This window comes from Lissotriton vulgaris, chromosome 7 (assembly GCF_964263255.1).
Source record: "Lissotriton vulgaris chromosome 7, aLisVul1.2, whole genome shotgun sequence".
NCBI lineage: Eukaryota > Metazoa > Chordata > Amphibia > Caudata > Salamandridae > Lissotriton > Lissotriton vulgaris.
The window spans coordinates 895,299,178-895,317,536 of record NC_141695.1 but is presented as its reverse complement, the minus strand read 5'-3'; the positions used below and the strand labels follow the sequence as shown (position 1 = coordinate 895,317,536).

The 18,359-nt window shown below is 48.5% G+C and overlaps 1 protein-coding gene across 2 annotated transcripts in view; it reads right to left on the bottom strand.

Annotated features, from left to right (window-relative positions):
- Positions 1–219: 219 nt before the first annotated feature.
- Positions 220–18,359, bottom strand: part of LOC147702648 (vascular endothelial growth factor C-like) — a 107,455-nt gene continuing 89,315 nt past the window's right edge. For both annotated transcript variants that reach the window (XM_086931315.1, XM_086931316.1), the window contains exon 7: positions 220–1,742. In XM_086931315.1, coding sequence (XP_086787441.1) covers positions 1,628–1,742 — 115 coding nt within the window. In that variant the 3' untranslated portion in view covers positions 220–1,627. The remainder of the gene's footprint in view (positions 1,743–18,359) is intronic.

The following is an 18,359-nucleotide window of genomic DNA, read 5'->3' as shown; positions in this document are numbered from 1 at the left end:
AGAGGGCTATACCAGATATTAAAGGCCCTCTCCAGCGTTAAAGGCCCCGAGCCGAAGGCGAGGGCCTTTAACAAGGGAGAGGGGCTTTAATAGCGGTATAGCCCATCTACGAAGGGCTATATGGCTATTAGAACATTCTGTCACTAGAGGACAGAATGTTCTAACAACAAAAAAACAAAGCCTTTTGGGAGCGTGAGGGGATTGGAATCCCCTCAGGCTCCCTGAACCCTTTGTTCACAGCCAGAGCTGTGAACAAAGAGACATTGGAATGTTGGAGCTCCAGGCTTATACCAGCCATTATAAGCCCAGAGCGCTCCATTGTTTTCAATGGAGCTCCCAACATTCCAATGTTCTAATTCCAATTATAATACACAATTGCATTAAAGCAAAGAGTTTAATACTAACGAATTAAAGTTTTTACTTCTGTAAAATATGCAATGTATATTCGGTAATTTACTGGTAAAACCTTTGGCAAAGTCAATACCTCCCAAAAGCGAGACCTATTGGCTTTTTGCTAATGCTTGTTTTGGTAATCAGACATTTATTAATTTCTAGCAATATAGTATTTAATTTTCTAAGCCATCACATATATTTCAGTATTATACGTTCTCTGTTTCCAACTATTTAGCTTTTACTCTTATTTTCCCTTCTTCCCAAAATCTAAAGTGGCTGTAGGAATAAGCCTGAAATGTGAAAACGTCATACTTGTTCGCCTGTGCCCTAGATTGACTTTAATTTCCAGGTAGTATGACCTGACCCAGCTCTGTTGGCCTCGACTGTGCTGGAAGTGTACTGTCTATTTCTGGGTTGGTATAGTGCTTCTGCTAGCCTTCGGTCTCTTCAGAGCACTTCAGTTTTCTGAGGATGAATGGGTTTGTGAGGAGGGTAAGAGAAAGAAAGCTGGTCGGTGTCACTGAGTCACTCTCATACAACAGACGAAACAGGTATGTTTTAAGGCATTTCTAGTACGTCAGATAATCAAATTTGACTCAGAAGAGTAGAGGAATGGCATTCTAAAATGTGGAGTCCTATGACTCCAGAATCTGGGATTTTCCCCCTTAAAGGTTATACCCTGCCAGACCTAAGTACATCTACTAAGAGGCGCTGATCTTGATGGCTGCCAAGCATGCATCTGATTTGAGCAGATGTCCACCTGGCCAATGCCTTGTGTACTAGTCACAGTTTCCTTTTAGATCCACTCAGTCCTTGAAAGGAAAATGAAATTATTTCAAACAGCGGTAAAGTTCTCAGACTAGAGATGAGATGCACAGGATAAATTTCAATTAAATGTAACTCCGATGTTTACCATCTTCTGAGAAGGGATGTCCAAGAAATCAGTGGGGCTCTGGGTCTGGTCACTCGTCCTGCTCTTGGGGGTGTGTGCATTATTCTGTAAAAGGGTTCATACAATACAAGTATTCCTCCACAATCAGAAGCAAGGTGGTCCAGCACCGCTCTGTTTGAAGATGTCAAGCTGTTGACGTGGACACAGAGTCACAGTGTGCCACGTTAGTCTCTTAGCACCAATTATCAGAAATGCGGTCACTCCAGTAGACGATGAGGCCTCCCTTTTCTGGACTCAGGCCCCTGGGCTGCCAAGTTTCTTTCTCGGTGCTGACTGGCTCGGTCACAGGTGCTCGTAGGCTCTCAGGTGCTTCGGAAGGCAGTAGCAAACAGAGTCACTATAGTAATAGTTGTCCGGACATCGGGGCCTCCTCCTTGGGCACGGTGACCTGTAGCAGCTGGCCGGGCACATAAAGGGACTTTTATTAGAACCGTCGTAGACCTTTTAACTAGCGGAGCAAACGTTCAATAACACAGAAATGTACATCAAAACTGGAAGAAAACAATTTCTGCTGCGGTCTTAATATGGTGAGAAAGCAGGCAAAAAAAGCACAACTAAACTTCTTGGGATCTTATTTTCACAAATACAAACTTTTAAAGTATGTTAAATACATCAACTTTCCCAGCAGTAAGGATTAATTAAAATTGAAAACTAAGCCCGCGAGGTTGTATGGCAGAATATTGTGGACATTAATTCTATACTTTTGAACCCAACACCATCCCACCACCGTGCCCTCCTAAGACAGGTTGTTATAACAACTTGTGTGCTGAACAAATGTGTACTAAAGACGTGTTTGTTCTTTTTTGCCGGCGCTGTAATGGCACAACGGATTTCGGATTCAGTCTGAAGGATTTTTCTCCTATGTAGTGTGTATGTGTGTGTATATATATATATACATATATATACATATATATATATATATTTTTTTTTTTAATGAAATTTAAAACAATGAACGAAAAATGAGCTAATGTAAATGCTTTATTTCTGTTTATTATAAATTTCACTTTGAATATGTAAATGATACACAAAATGAATAACAACGTTAATTGTTTTTAAATGAGCACTAAGCACTTTCACTTTACCACCCTGGTTAAGTCATGGTATTTGTGGTATTTGCACGTTACAAGATGGCGCCCACTACATTCTGAGAAAAAAGTGTCCTTTTTCTATTTTTTGTAAATGCAATTGACCAATGACTTTAAATGGTGGTTTTAATTCTGTCACTAACGTTGCACTGACGAAGCCTGCAAAGGCGAAACGCGTCTGCGAGGGGTGAAGGGGGGTTCTGGTGATTAAAATTTTGGAAAACGGATACTAGTGTGCCGGCCTTTCTTTTTTCTGACACCGCATGGAGGCAGAAAACGTGTAGCTGTGTATAGCGTCTCACCAGCGCTGACGGCTTTGGCACCCGTGGAGAAGAGGAGCGACGGCGGTGATTCGAAACCGTGCCTGAAACGACTATGACCGTTGGCCCCGGGGAGAGATGAGCGTAGAATCCTCATAAACATCGGGAAGAAGTACAGCAGCGTATGGGCTGACCTGCACACGCAAGCGGGATCAAACAAGCGTGCCGATTCAAGACGGAGACACACCAGCTGGCGCTGACGGATACCCTGAACGAGCGGCAAGCCGGGTGAGTGAACGCCGACCCAATCGCTTTCAACACTTGCTCAGCCCCATCCACGAAGGTTCCGTGGAAGTTTACCAGACCCCTTACCACAGTGACTGAGTCACCACCCCTGCAATTGTAAAACATATTATTACAAGTGAAATAGTGCAAGAAGAATATGTCCAATGAAGATGGTATCATGGGAGAAAGAGAGTCAGCCGCAAACTTTATGTTTAGAAGCGCAGCCACTCGACAAACACAGTCAAATAAAACAGCCACACCAACTGCTCCTGGAAGCACGCTAAAAACACTGTTTTCAAGGCTAGAAAAAATCCAGGAAAGAGAAATTCGAAAATGGTGGGAAGCAACATCACTGGAGAGGTATATAGACTGTGGTAGAATACCTAGAGGACTGCGCATCTATACCGTTCCGTCATATGAAAACCCTGATCCTGCATTGCTCAAAGATTGGGCGGAATATACGGCAGAGTCAGCCAAAGGAATGGTAAGGATACTAATAAAGTATGCGTGGAGTGATAGGGAAAAATGTCTCCAGGAAATTAAAGATATTGAAGAACTAATATCTAAGGAGAAAGACTCTAAAGAAAAAGAAGAACTGAGAGATACCATGACAAAAAGGATTAAGAACTACGAACTGACTATTCGAAAACGCAAACAATCCAAATTCCTCAGAGTTTGAGTTTGAGTTTGAAAGTACTTTTAAAGCGCACGTATACCAGCGGTTTCTTGGCTCAGAGACGAGCAAGACTACCTGACAGGGAGAATCCTAACATTCGCCAAGAAATTCGATGCCACAAGGAAGCGCCTGGCACAGACGAATGTAAAACTAACGGAAGATGAAACCGAGGAGTCTGAAGTCTCAGAGGGGGAACAAGTGGAAAGTAACACAGAGAGAAATGAGTCAACTGAAGATCCTTTTTTCGACGAGTTCGAAGTCATCAAAGAGACCCGCCTCCGCCCCCAACTACGAAACCACCCACCGGCAGCCCAACAAAAACAAAGAGGAGGACGCGGAGGGGCAAGAGGGGCAAGAGGTGGAGGCCAACAAGCAGCAGCATCCCCGAGAGTCACCAGGAGCGGATTGAATCGCAAGAAGCAAGGGATGAGCATGAGCAAGACAACAACATCATAAACCTTTCAAAACGAACACTAACGGATGACGAGATTACCATCCTTAAGAAAGGTTTAAGCTTCTGTCCAGCCAGCGACCATGATCCAGTAAAAACACGGATTGATCTCTTCAAATACACACGGAAACTGAAATTCAAAAAAATCTTTCTCCAAAAATCTGAGAATGAAATATCAGCAAGTAATTTCATAACTTCCACAACGGATCTGAATGAAACACTATCATGTGAGGAACTGGCAGATGCTTTGCTGACACCAACACAAGAACAAATGTCGAACACCAACATGGATGTGACTCAATCACAAAACAACATAGAACAAAAACGTGATCCAAGTCACTGGAAAAATAAATCTAAAAAATTACCAATCTCCAGTTATGACGCAATTGATCTCTTCAATGAGGCAGTCCTTGAAGATCTAGACAAAGTTGCATCTTGTACAAAAAAACAGATAAATCAGAAATCATCGAACATAACAAAAGGAGAGTGGCAAGCGATCAGATCATTAAAAGAGGACACCACGATCGAAATTAAACCTTCTGACAAAGGAGGAAACATTGTCATCCTTGATCAAGAACACTACCTGGCAGAGGCTCATAGACAGCTAAAAGATAGAGAATGTTACACTCCAATAAAAAGAACTGAGTATAACAAGAGTATTTTGGCCTATTACAACATGTTGGACGATTGGCAAAAGGAGGGCATGCTAACAATGGATGAATACCTCTTTTTGAAATGCGATGCACCAGTACTACCAACATTTTACCACCTACCAAAGGTGCACAAACACCCAACCAAGCCTCCGGGACGCCCCATTGTGTCCTCAATAGGTTGTCTGCTTGAGAACACCTCCAGATTTGTTGATTCTTACCTGGCACCTTTTGTCAAAGATCTTCCATCGTATCTTAAGGACACTCAAAACTTTCTTAATGTCATGGACAATGTAACATGGGACTCAGAAATGTTATTAATCACCCTAGATGTGGTAAATTTATACACCTCGATAAACCATGAACAAGGTTTATCTGCGATAAAATGGTTCTTAGACCAAAAACCACCACATTTCAAGAGTCATAACAACATGATTTTGTCAATGATCAGATTTTGTTTGTTTAATAACACTTTTATATTTGATGGAACCTTGTACAATCAAAGAAGGGGCACTTCGATGGGCTCGTGCTTCTCCCCCAGCTACGCAAATTTATTTGTGGGCTGGTGGGAGAAGCACGAAGCTTGGAGTGACTCCAATCAAATATGGACCGAAAAAATACTCATGTGGACAAGGTATATTGACGACCTTTTTATAATCTGGCAGGGGGATCGTCAATCAGCAGAAGAGTATATTACCGCACTGAATAACAACACGCTCAATCTTAGATTCACCAGTACTATAAGCACTACTAGTATTAACTATCTGGACCTTGAGGTTTTTGTGCATAATAACACCCTTCATACACGCCTGTATAGGAAACCGACAGCAGGCAATGCGGTCCTGCATGCCAAGTCCTACCATCCAAAAAGCTTGGTAAAAAATGTACCTTACGGTGAATTTTTACGCCTGAAGAGAAATTGCTCTCTGGAGAGAGATTACAAAGTAGCAGAGAGGGAGGCGAATAGCAGATTTGAGCAAAGGGGTTACAACACCACTACCCTAAAACAAGCCAGTGTGAAAGCCTCAGGAACCAACAGGAGGGACCTCCTGGTTCCTAAAACTAAAATAGAGGCTCCCGAAGAAGTACGTATGATCACTGAATTCAGTACCAAATCGGGGGAAATAGTCAACATTTTCCGAAAACACTGGCATATACTCGCTGCAGACAAAGTCCTGAAAAAAGATCTGCCAAAGAGACCGCTGATAACCTATAGGAGATGTCCCTCTCTGGCAGATCATTTGGTCCATAGCCATTTTAAATCTCAGGCTAAATCCATCAAATTATCACAGTCAGTGGGGTTCTTCCCGTGTCTAAAATGCAAGGCATGTAAATTCAGCTGTAAAACAACAGAATACCCAAATCGCACAGGTGACAATAAGCCGAATATTAAGATCAAACAGTTGTTTAACTGTAACTCGGAGTATACAGTGTATTGTCTTACCTGTCCGTGTAAGCTGCGTTACATCGGCAGCACAATAAAACCGGTGAAACTTAGAGTTCTCGAACATATGCGGGCTATCACCAATAATGACAAATCTTACCCAGTAGCCCGCCACTTTGCTCAAGAACATCAGAGCAAGTGGGAGAAACTAAGTTTTTACTGTATAGATCAGGCCCCCAAATTGGAACGTGGAGGTGACAGAGACAAGTCTCTTAGGATTCTAGAATCCAAACACATCATTGGCCTCAAAACCATCACCCCTTGGGGATTGAATAACAACGAAGAACTTTGGGTACACTTGTAAATAGCTGTAAATATTAGTGAAAATAGTGGACTAAAAAACTGTACAAAAGAACTCTGCCACTTTCCCAATCATTATGTCTTTAATTTTCATGCCTTTTTTCTGTCTTGCACCATGCTAAGTTTGCCCATTCAGGGCTAAATAATGAAATTTAAAACAATGAACGAAAAATGAGCTAATGTAAATGCTTTATTTCTGTTTATTATAAATTTCACTTTGAATATGTAAATGATACACAAAATGAATAACAACGTTAATTGTTTTTAAATGAGCACTAAGCACTTTCACTTTACCACCCTGGTTAAGTCATGGTATTTGTGGTATTTGCACGTTACAAGATGGCGCCCACTACATTCTGAGAAAAAAGTGTCCTTTTTCTATTTTTTGTAAATGCAATTGACCAATGACTTTAAATGGTGGTTTTAATTCTGTCACTAACGTTGCACTGACGAAGCCTGCAAAGGCGAAACGCGTCTGCGAGGGGTGAAGGGGGGTTCTGGTGATTAAAATTTTGGAAAACGGATACCAGTGTGCCGGCCTTTCTTTTTTCTGACACCGCATGGAGGCAGAAAACGTGTAGCTATATATACATATATATACATATATATATATATATATATATGTTATAATTAGGAAATAGCATCAAAAAACCATTGAAATTCACTGAAAAACCCAATTGTTACAGGACGTTATAGTTAGGATATAGAATTAAATAAACCTTACAAATTCCCTAAAAAAATCCCAAAGGTTACAGGTACGTTATAGTTAGGTTCAGATTTTACAGACAAAAAAAATATAGAAATTCAGCAGTTATAGTTAGTTATCTCAAGTAACTAAAACTCTTGCCCTAAGATATCTAAAACTTGCGCCCCCACCATGCCCAGTTTTCTCACTAAACATTTTGTAGCAAATGTTTCACTGATATTATCAATCATGTCATAGAAGATGTCATGAGGCCCTCCTCCTGTGCTAATTTTTACCCCGGGGACGCCATCACCTGGGGCCTTTCTAAAGTTAATAAGGGGGCAGAGGTACGCAGGCCCCTCCCCAAGCCAATTTTGCTCCTCTATCCACGGGAGGCTGGCCAACTACTAACAAAGGCAAAGGGAGCCGTGTGGCCCCCTTCCTCTGTCCAATTTCAGAGCCAGGGACCCTATCCGCCAGGGCCTTGCCGAGAATGGGTGGGTGCCATGATGCCCACCCAAGGCACCCACCATATCCTTGTTGAAACAGCCCGGGGAGGGTACTGCGTACCCCCTCCCCCTTATTGACTTTAGCTTGGCCCCCTTCCACATCTTAATAAGGACAGACCCTGGGGAAGGGGTGCCTGGGGCCAATATTGGCTCGGGGAGCAGTGCCGCCTCCCTCCCCTTCTCAATATCTGGTTGGCCCCAGGGATGGGGTCCCCCAGGCTGATATTGGCCTGAGGACAGAAGCCATGTGCACCTCCCTTACCATACTAACATAAACAGTTAACTCCCCGGGACCTGGCCCACCCAGGGTGAAAAACAACCACATTTTCTTCTCCAAATTTTGCCACGGATTTGTGGCAACATTAAAAAAACAAATGTTTGGACCCATGACCAGGTCTAGGAGGTCAGAGCATTCCTCCCCTGTCCCCTAGTGTTTTTTTTCTTCATTTTTCTTGGGACTCGTACCGAGTCCAAAGACTCAGATGGGTGCCACCTCTTTCTGGTTAAAGTGATGGCAGCCAATTAGGCCTCATCATGCAATCTTTCAGATCCACGGACCCTCTGCTTGATGAACATAAATCTTATTTTTTTAACTACTTAAAAACTACTGAATGGATTTATTCCAAATTTCACAAAGCACTCTTTCTGGACCAATATCTAGTTTTCTGCTAAATTTGGTGTAATTCCAGTCAGTGGTTTGGGCTGTAGTCTTGTCTAGAATCCCTATAAGAAATTGCATGGGAAGGGGGGGGCCCTAGAGGGCGCCAAGCAAGATGGCTGCACTTGCGTGAGGCTCTTTTTTTTCGGGAGCCCATCCGATAATTATCCTCCTCATTTCGCGAATATTACGCAGTTAAATCACACTACCTGATCTCCGACATCTCGGAGCATCCAGATGACTCCTCTGCTGCCCACGAGAATACCCTGAACCAGTGGAATGCAAACTACAGATCTCCCAGGCAAAACGCACAAGATGGCGGCCACGGCCGAGATGCTATCGAACTGAATGGCGCAGACCCACCGTTCTCAAAGAGATAGCCGCTCACCCAGCAGCTGACTCTGCAATGCCGGGGTGCCAGCTGGGGCTGATTGGCCGTCGGCTTGTGAATCCGCCGACCTCTACTGCTGGTGCTGGGTCCGCCTCCCTCTGGCGGGAAGCGGTGACCTGGCGGGCCTGGCTGGGAGAACCGGGCTGGTGCGGGCGTGGGACCACTGTGGCTCCTGAGAGACGAACAGAAGGAAGGGGCTGTGAGTGAATTGCGCTGTCCCCCTGGGACCGCTGGAGCGCTCGCGCCGCTGCTGAGCTTGGTCTACTTGCTATTGCACTGCGAATAACCAAAGGAAATGATGGAGGGAGCGTTGACAATACAAGCACTCACCCCCAGTCAACTGATCTGGGTTTAATCCATCACCGTTCTTTAGCCCACTCTGCCACCCCAGTTCAGACATGGCCATATGCAAATCAGTCTGATCCTGTGCCTCATGGGAACAGTCCAGCCCGAACTGCCAAGCCATGCTTTCCCTGGACCGGAAACAACGTACCGAGGACCGGTTTCTGGCATTTCAGCCGTCTTCAGCCCGGCTTGCTTGAATCCAGTGGCAAAGTGAGCAAGGGACTCACGCCTGAGCATACCCTGCCAACTTATGGCGAACAAAGAAAAACCAAAGGAAATGATGGACGGAGCGTTGACAATACAAGCACTCACTCCCAGTCAACTGATCTGGGTTTAATCCATCACCGTTCTTTAGCCCACTCTGCCACCCCAGTTCAGACATGGCCATATGCAAATCAGTCTCACCCTGTGCCTCATGGGAACAGTCCAGCCCGAACTGCCAAGCCATGCCTTCCCTGTACCGGAAACAAGCTACCGAGCACTGCGGCACTGCACTTCCACCCCAGGGGAAAGCGGCTGCGGCCTAGCGGATCCTGCTGGACGGCCCGGATTACTACACACGCCGGCCCGCGGCCCTCTAAACACACGGGGGACCCGGGACAAAGGCTTATTAGCGCAACACCCCGGCCCGCTTCGCATTACGAACCCTGACCAATTTGAGACGATTGGGGCTGGATCTCTATGGAAATCTTCTCTGCTGGACCTGGGGCACCCTAGAAGACATGAGAACAGTAACACCTAATAGCGCACAGACAAACCACCTGACCATGTACTGAGGCATGGCCCCTCCAGGTGCTGGAGACTGCGAAGCGTGGAGGGGGGGTGACATCGAGCCTGACTGCTTTTGCTGGGACCCACAGACGCCGTCCCAACTATCACCCACTATAAACCATCCCATGCTACTGCCCGGCGCTCACTACATCTGGGGACCTTTGGCTTTAATACCCTGGGATGTACCAGGTGGGAGATGCAAAGAGCTGATCCTTAGTGGCACCAATCTTGAGCCCAGATGCGTGCCTTTATCATCAGAACAGCCCTTGTTGACTTCTGAAACTGCCGCCAGGACCCCGCTGACCTGTACCATGTCCTGGACACTCCCGCACTCGTAAAGCACGGCCTGGAACTTCGATCCACACATATTGCCCTGATACAGGGTGGCCATCCCTAGAAAGCCACAAAGACTGCCTCGGACCGGAAGGGGTCTCTGTTGCCAGTACCCTGCACCCCCCGCCACTGGCTCGTCACGCACTGAGCATTGCGGCCCTCGCCACAGGGCAACAAGTACGAAGAACAGGATCGCGAAGCGGACCCTCTCCAACCAGAGCCCTATCGCCACTTCTCTCGCTCCATCGCCATGGGGAAACCAGATGGGAGGCAACCGAAACTTAACTTTGACACTCGTAAGTCTGCCCAATCCCAGACGGAGCCTGATGAAGATCAGGCCGAAGCTCCGACCACTTCTATCACAGACCTGAAAGAACTATTACTGGTGATGCAGTCGAGCCTGACATCCATTGAATCAAAAATGGACTCTATGAACGCTAGGCTGGACGGCCTCACACATAGGGTGGAAAAACATGACAACCGATTAACTGAGGCGGAACGACGAATATCTGACTTAGACGACACCTCCAGGGCCAAAACAAACGGCACACTTGAGATGAAGAAGGTCCTAAAGGTGATAGCTGCCAATCAATCAATCAATCAATCAAGAAATTTATATAGCGCGCTACTCACCCGGAGGGTCTCAAGGCGCTTGGGGAAGGGGGGTCTGCTACTGCTCGAACAGCCAGGTCTTGAGTTGCTTCCTGAAGGAGAGGTGGTCTTGGGTCTGACGGAGGTGGATGGGGAGGGAGTTCCATGTCTTGGCTGCCAGGTAGGAGAAGGATCTTCCTCCCATGATGGCTCTTCGGATGCGTGGAACGGCGGCGAGGGCGTGGCTGGTCGAACGAAGCTGTCGGGTGGGAGTGTAGAAGGTCAGGCGGTTGTTGAGGTACCTGGGGCCCAGGTCGTGGAGGGCCTTGTGTGCGTGGGTGAGGAGTCGGAACGTGATTCTCTTGTTGACGGGGAGCCAGTGCAGGTCTCTCAGGTGTCCGGAGATGTGGCTGTGACAGGGGATGTCCAGGATGAGTCGTGCGGAGGCGTTCTGGATGCGTTGGAGTCTCTTCTGTAGTTTGGCTGTGGTTCCGGTGTAGAGGGTGTTTCCGTAGTCCAGTCGGCTAGTGACGAGTGCCTGTGTGACCGTCTTCCTGGTTTCGGTGGGGATCCATCGGAAGATCTTTCGGAGTATGCGTAGGATGTTGAAGCACGAGGACGAGACGGCGTTGACTTGTCTGGTCATCGAGAGGGAGGAGTCCAGGATGAAGCCCAGGTTGCGTGCGTAGTCCGTTGGTTTGGGTGCGCTGTTTTTTGTAATTTTCTCCCTGAGTGTACTGGGATAGCTCAGACGTGGGTCCCAGAGCCTCCACACCACTGGAGTCAAGCTAGCCGGGCTGATGAGAGGTGTTACCTCGAAACCGGTCCGGTCCTCGGATGCTTGATTCCGGTCTGGGAAAGATATGGCTGTTGTAGTTCGGACTGGACTGTTCCCATGGGGCACAGGGTCAGAGCTGATTTGCATAAAGCCATTATCTGACCCAGGGTGGTGTGGAGTGCAAAAAACGATGGATTTAGGCCCAGATCCTTGTACTGGGGTGAATGTAAGACATTGATCTACATTCTGTCCATCAAATTGTTTTTTGTAATTTTCTCCCTGAGTGTACTGGGGTAGCTCAGACGTGGGTCCCAGAGCCTCCACACCACTGGAGTCAAGCTAGCCGGGCTGATGAGAGGTGTTACCTCGAAACCGGTCCGGTCCTCGGATGCTTGATTCCGGTCTGGGAAAGATATGGCTGTTGTAGTTCGGACTGGACTGTTCCCATGGGGCACAGGGTCAGAGCTGATTTGCATAAAGCCATTATCTGACCCAGGGTGGTGTGGAGTGCAAAAAACAATGGATTTAGGCCCAGATCCTTGTACTGGGGTGAATGTAAGACATTGATCTACATTCTGTCCATCAAATTGTTTTTTGTAATTTTCTCCCTGAGTGTACTGGGGTAGCTCAGACGTGGGTCCCAGAGCCTCCACACCACTGGAGTCAAGCTAGCCGGGCTGATGAGAGGTGTTACCTCGAAACCGGTCCGGTCCTCGGATGCTTGATTCCGGTCTGGGAAAGATATGGCTGTTGTAGTTCGGACTGGACTGTTCCCATGGGGCACAGGGTCAGAGCTGATTTGCATAAAGCCATTATCTGACCCAGGGTGGTGTGGAGTGCAAAAAACGATGGATTTAGGCCCAGATCCTTGTACTGGGGTGAATGTAAGACATTGATCTACATTCTGTCCATCAAATTGTTTTTTGTAATTTTCTCCCTGAGTGTACTGGGGTAGCTCAGACGTGGGTCCCAGAGCCTCCACACCACTGGAGTCAAGCTAGCCGGGCTGATGAGAGGTGTTACCTCGAAACCGGTCCGGTCCTCGGATGCTTGATTCCGGTCTGGGAAAGATATGGCTGTTGTAGTTCGGACTGGACTGTTCCCATGGGGCACAGGGTCAGAGCTGATTTGCATAAAGCCATTATCTGACCCAGGGTGGTGTGGAGTGCAAAAAACGATGGATTTAGGCCCAGATCCTTGTACTGGGGTGAATGTAAGACATTGATCTACATTCTGTCCATCAAATTGTTTTTTGTAATTTTCGCCCAGGGCAGGGGGCCACCAGGAGTCGTCCCAGGCGGAGGAATATGGTCCCAGGATGAGGACTTCCATCTTGTCTGAGTTGAGTTTCAAACGGCTGTTCTTCATCCACTCGGCTACTTCTTTCATCCCTTCGTGTAGGTTGGTTCTGACAGTGGCTGGGTCGTTGGTGAGGGAGAGGATCAGCTGAGTGTCGTCGGCGTAGGAGATGATGTTGAGGTTGTGTTGGCGTGCGATGGCCGCGAGGGGGCTCATGTAGATGTTGAAGAGGGTGGGGCTGAGTGATGATCCTTGTGGTACGCCGCAGATGACTTCGGTGGCCTTGGATCTGAACGGGGGCAGGCGGACTCTCTGGGTTCTTCCGGCGAGGAACGAGATGATCCACTCCAGTGCCTTCTCTTGGATTCCGATGTTGCTGAGGCGTTGTACTAGGGTGCGGTGGCAGACAGTGTCGAACGCTGCAGAGAGGTCCAGGAGGATGAGGGCCGCTGTTTCCCCGTTGTCGAGCAGGGCTCGGATGTCATCAGTGGCTGCGATGAGGGCGGTCTCGGTGCTGTGGTTGGCTCGGAAGCCGGACTGCGAAGGGTCGAGGGATCCGTTTGTCTCGAGGAAGGCGACAAGCTGTCGGTTGACGGTCTTCTCGATGACTTTAGCAGGAAACGGGAGGAGCGAGATGGGGCAGTAGTTCTTGAGGTCGGTGGGGTCTGCTGATGGTTTCTTCAAGAGGGCGCTGAGTTCGGCATGCTTCCAGCTCTCCGGGAAGGTGGCGGTGTTGAAGGAGCAGTAGATGACGTCTCGAAGTTGGGGTGCGATGACGGAGGCGGCCTTGTTGAAGACGTGGTGGGGGCATGGGTCGGTTGGTGATCCGGCATGGATGGTGTTCATTGTGTGGATGGTGTCTTCGGTGCTGACCGGGGTCCAGGCGTGGAGGGTGGTGGTGGGGGGCGTCGGTTCGGTGGTTGGGTGTGTGGGCTGTGTGCTGAAGCTGTTGTGTATGTCGGCGATCTTGCTGTGGAAGAACGAGGCGAGTGAGTCGCAGAGTTCTTGCGAGGGGGTGATGTCGTTGGTTCCGGCGCTGGGGTACGAGAGCTCTTTGACGATGCTGAAGAGTTCTTTGCTGTTGTGTGCGTTGTTGTCTAGTCGTTCCTTGAATGCTGTCTTCTTGGTGGCGTGGATCAGCTGGTGGTGTTTGCGGGTGGCGTGCTTGAGGGCAGTCATATTGTCTGTAGTCTGGTCCTTGCGCCAGGCTTTCTCGAGGGTGCGGCAGTTCTTCTTGGAGTTCATGAGATCGTCTTTGAACCAGGAAGCCTTCTTGCTGCCGGGTCTGCTGGGATGGTTTTTCAGGGGTGCGAGGTCGTCAGCGCAGTTGGTGATCCACTGTGTGAGGTTGTTGGCTGCCTGGTTGGGGTCCGTTGAGCTGGCCGGAGGATTCAGGTTCAGGGATGTGGAGAGCTGGTTGGAGGTGATCTTGTTCCAGCTCCTGCAGGGAACCTGTTGCGGGTGGTGGTGGGTCATGGTCCTTCTGAAGCTGAAGTGGACGCAGCTGTGGTCTGTCCAGTGGAGTCCGGTGGGGTGGCTGAAGGAGACATCCTTGCTGGAGGAGAAGACGGGGTCAAGCGTGTGTCCGGCGTAGTGGGTGGGGGTGTTCACCAGTTGCTTGAGTCCGAGGTTGGCAAGGTTGTCCAGCAGGGTGGTGGTGTTGCTGTCCTTGTTGTTCTCTAGGTGGAAGTTGAGGTCCCCTAGGAGGATGTAGTCAGCAGAGAAAGGGCGTGCGGGCTGATGAAGTCTGCAATGTCTTCGCTGAATTGTGTGCGAGTTCCTGGGGGTCTGTAGATGAGGGTGCCTCTGAGTGTGGTCTTGGGGTCGGTGTGTATCTGGAAGTGGAGATGTTTGGCGGCTGTGAGGGTGTCGTCGGAATTGCTCGTGATGCGGATGGTGTTCTTGTGGACGATGGCGATGCCTCCTCCTGTCTGGTTGACGCGGTCCCTCCGGGTGATCTTGTATCCGCCGGGATGGCGATGTCGGGCGCTGAAGAGGTGTTCATCCATGTTTCCGTGAGGAAGGTGACGTCTGGAGATGTGGTGTCGAGCAGGTTCCAGAGTTCCACGGTGTGTCTATGGACGGAGCGGGTGTTGAGCAGGATGCACTTCAGGTGGTTGCTGCTGGTGCTCGGCTTGGCGGGTGCGGTGCAGGTCCGGATGCAGGAAAAGTTGCAGGATCGGCAGCAGAGGGTCCGTGGGTGCGTCGCGGGGTGGCTCGGTAGCATCCGGGGATCCGGCCGGTGTTGAGTGCGTTGAGTGTGGCGTCGTCGTACTTCCGGTGGGTGGGATGGCCTTTGCGGGGGCCAGGGGTTCTGGCGCTGGGCGCGGTCCAGGCGCGGACGGGCGCAGACGGGCTTGCCTTTGGCATGCCTTCGGCGCACAATCGGTGCGCCCGCTGCGCGTGAACACTGCGCGTGCGTGGGGCGTCATAAGAAGGGAGCCGGGAGGGAGGGTCCACTGGGTGTCGGGGGAGAACGGGGGGTCCAATCTGCTGGCGGGGGTCGGGCCGCAGGGAGGCCGCGGCGGGAAAGTCGGGTGCGGGCAGGCGGGTGGCTCAGCGGCGGCTGGGTCACCTGCACCGAATCTGGTAACTCGCAGGAGCAGTAGCAGGAGCGTGGGGGCGACCAGGCCTAGGCAAGGCTCAGTGGTCGCCAAAAACGAAGATTTAGAATCTCGCTCAAGAAGAAACAACCTATGCATTTTTGGGGTGCCGGAACCAACAGACACCGGAAAGATGGAAGAATACGTTGAGCGCCTCCTCATAACGCTGTTTGGCAGAGAGGTTTTTCACCAGTTCTCGTTGTTGAACAAGCGCACCTCTCACTGGTGAACCGGCCCGCTCCTGGTACCCCTCCCTGTCCCATAATAGCCAATATACTTAATTACCGGGACCAAGACACTGCCCTCCGCCTCTCTAGAGAAAAAGGTCAGCTCTGGTATGAGGGAACGGAGAAATCAATCTATCCCAACTTCACCAAGTCAAGAAAAAGCTGCAACAACTCAATATGCCCTATGCTAAGCTGTTCCCGGCCCACCTAAAAGTAACACATCAAGGAAAACAGCACTTCGTCACCAATCTACAACATGCTCAGGACTTCCTCAAGACCCTACAAAAATAATCTGCAGGCCGGTCATCCTCTGACCACCGTCCAGCCAGAAATGGCAGTGCCTCCAACATAGAGTGAACCCATGGGAAACTGACCCTGCAATGTGACGCAACCAGGACAAACACTCCATGAGAAGTATCAAGGAACTGTAAAGACTTATACAAAGCCCCTGAGGTTCTGAAAATTACGAATTCGTTCGTGCTCAGCCTCCATTTTGTGATCGCTGCCATTTTATGTTGCCCTCACTCAGGCAGCTCGGCGAATGCGATGTTTTTGTTGTTTCTTTCTTTGCGTGTCAGGTGGCTTCTTTGCTTATGTTTACTAGCAAGTTTCAGGGTCTGGCCGAGTACACTAATTCCTGTCTGAGCTGATTAATCCCCGTCCGGACTACATGTTGGTTCACACCATTGTTTCCTTTAAGTTATCTTATCTGCTGTCCTTCGCTACATGTCTCATGCATTCTCCTGTTTCACGACTGTCCTTCTATAACACGCAGCTGTGTTTTCTCTGCTTGTAAATCGAATTGTGTGGATTCATTTGTAATTTACTTAAGGGGTCGAGTGACAAACGGAACCGGGAACTTGAGTTGCCTTAGCCTTAAAACATTGTCTATAACGTTTGCCTATAGCTCATGCTCTTGTGTGATTGCATTTTGCATTGTATTGTATTGTATATAAACCTGTGCGCCACGGAGTTAAGTTGCAGTCTCTTTTGAACCTCGTTGTACTGACGACTTCTAAGACCACTGTGCTAGCTGCAGCTAATAAATACCATCTTCTACGCCAGACGAAGAGTCCGTGTCTCTGTTTTGACAAGGAAGGTGAATCCCGGGGGTTTCAGGCGTACCCTGCGCCGCCGGGCCTTAAGGCTGCGGTTCTCCAACTGGCGCCCATGTGGGGCGACTTCAGCGGTAGCGGTTGAGCCTGAGGGTCGTGAAGAGCCCTGCAAGAAAATTCCGGAGGAAGCGCACCACGTGATCGACCCCTGTATGTCGGAAGTGGACCAAAGGTCTTTGACAGCATGGCTACTCCTCTCCGATGGCTCCTGACGACTGCTGCCCTGACTGTCGCCCTGCCTTGGACCCTTCTGATGATGTTTGGTAAAGAGAGATGATAGACGGACCTTCACTAGTGTAGAACGATTCTTAGTTAAGTATTTGGTGGGTCGCTCCCACAGACCTCTGTTTTGTTTTTGTTCTTGGGTTTTTATTCAGGTATTGCAATAGCTGAAGCTAAGGGGTAAGTACGTTTGTACTGTTTCATTGATCTACACCCCTTGTTGTTTGTGATCAGTCTAGAGAAGGGACGATGCCTGGGCTGAGTACGTTTAAAAGATTTTGTTGTTTACGTTGCACAAGGGATTCCCAGTTAGAGGAATCATGCCCGATCCCTCCTGTTGGAACTCCCACTTATGAGCTCTATTCGAAACACGGTATTGGTCCCATTACCTTTAACGAGACATGGGTCCGATACACGAAAAATAGTGGAGTTTTGAGATGGCCCCAGAATGGTAGTTTTGACCCCGCTATATTAGACAATTTGGAAACGATTCTGTTTAAAAGAAAAGCCCGGCCGGCTATGTTTGACTCCTTTCGCCTTTGGCGTAAGGAAGCCAAACAGAAAGAAATTAAACAAGCGAAAAAGGATAAGAAAGCACAAGACATGTCAATTTTACAGGCTGCCCAGCAGTTTAAGGATAACGAAGTAGATGGTGCGAATGAGGTACTAGAGAGACAACATCGCATGGCGATAGATAGATGCTTTCCGATGCTGCCTACTTCCTCTTCAGATAAAAATAAAGAATTAGAAGAAGATGCCCTAATGTCTTGTTTATTGAATTCCCCTCCGCCTTATGTCCAAAATGCTAACGCACCTCCGTTACCCCCTCCCGTTGCTCAACAGGTGGTTGCTCAACTGCCGATTGTCCAGCAACCGGCTCAGCCTATTAATGCTTCTTTGCCTGCTTCTGTTCCATCCTCACAGTCTGTGATTCAGCCCCCACTTTCTCCGGCTCTTACTCTTCAGCCTGCTACGTTTCAGTCTCCGTTGCCTTCTACATCTGTAATGCCTCCTATTCTCTTGAGGGATTCTCCTACTTCACAGAGGAGGATAGCAGATGCTGTTTCAAGTTTCTTTTCTCCTCTTCTTGGGTCTTTAAATTTGTCTCCAGCTTTCTCTAAACGACAATCTCATTGTCAACTTCCTCTTACGGACGAGAAAGTAGTTTTGGGTTCTCTCGCTCGTAAGTGGATTGAGCATGGACTAGAATATAGTACCGAAGATATTATGAGTTGTTTCGATCAATGGGTAGAGCCCACGCAGAGATATGTTTTTAATGTTATGTGTCAAACTCTTATTAGAGGTTGGGAAGATATGGAGTCGGATACAGTTCCTT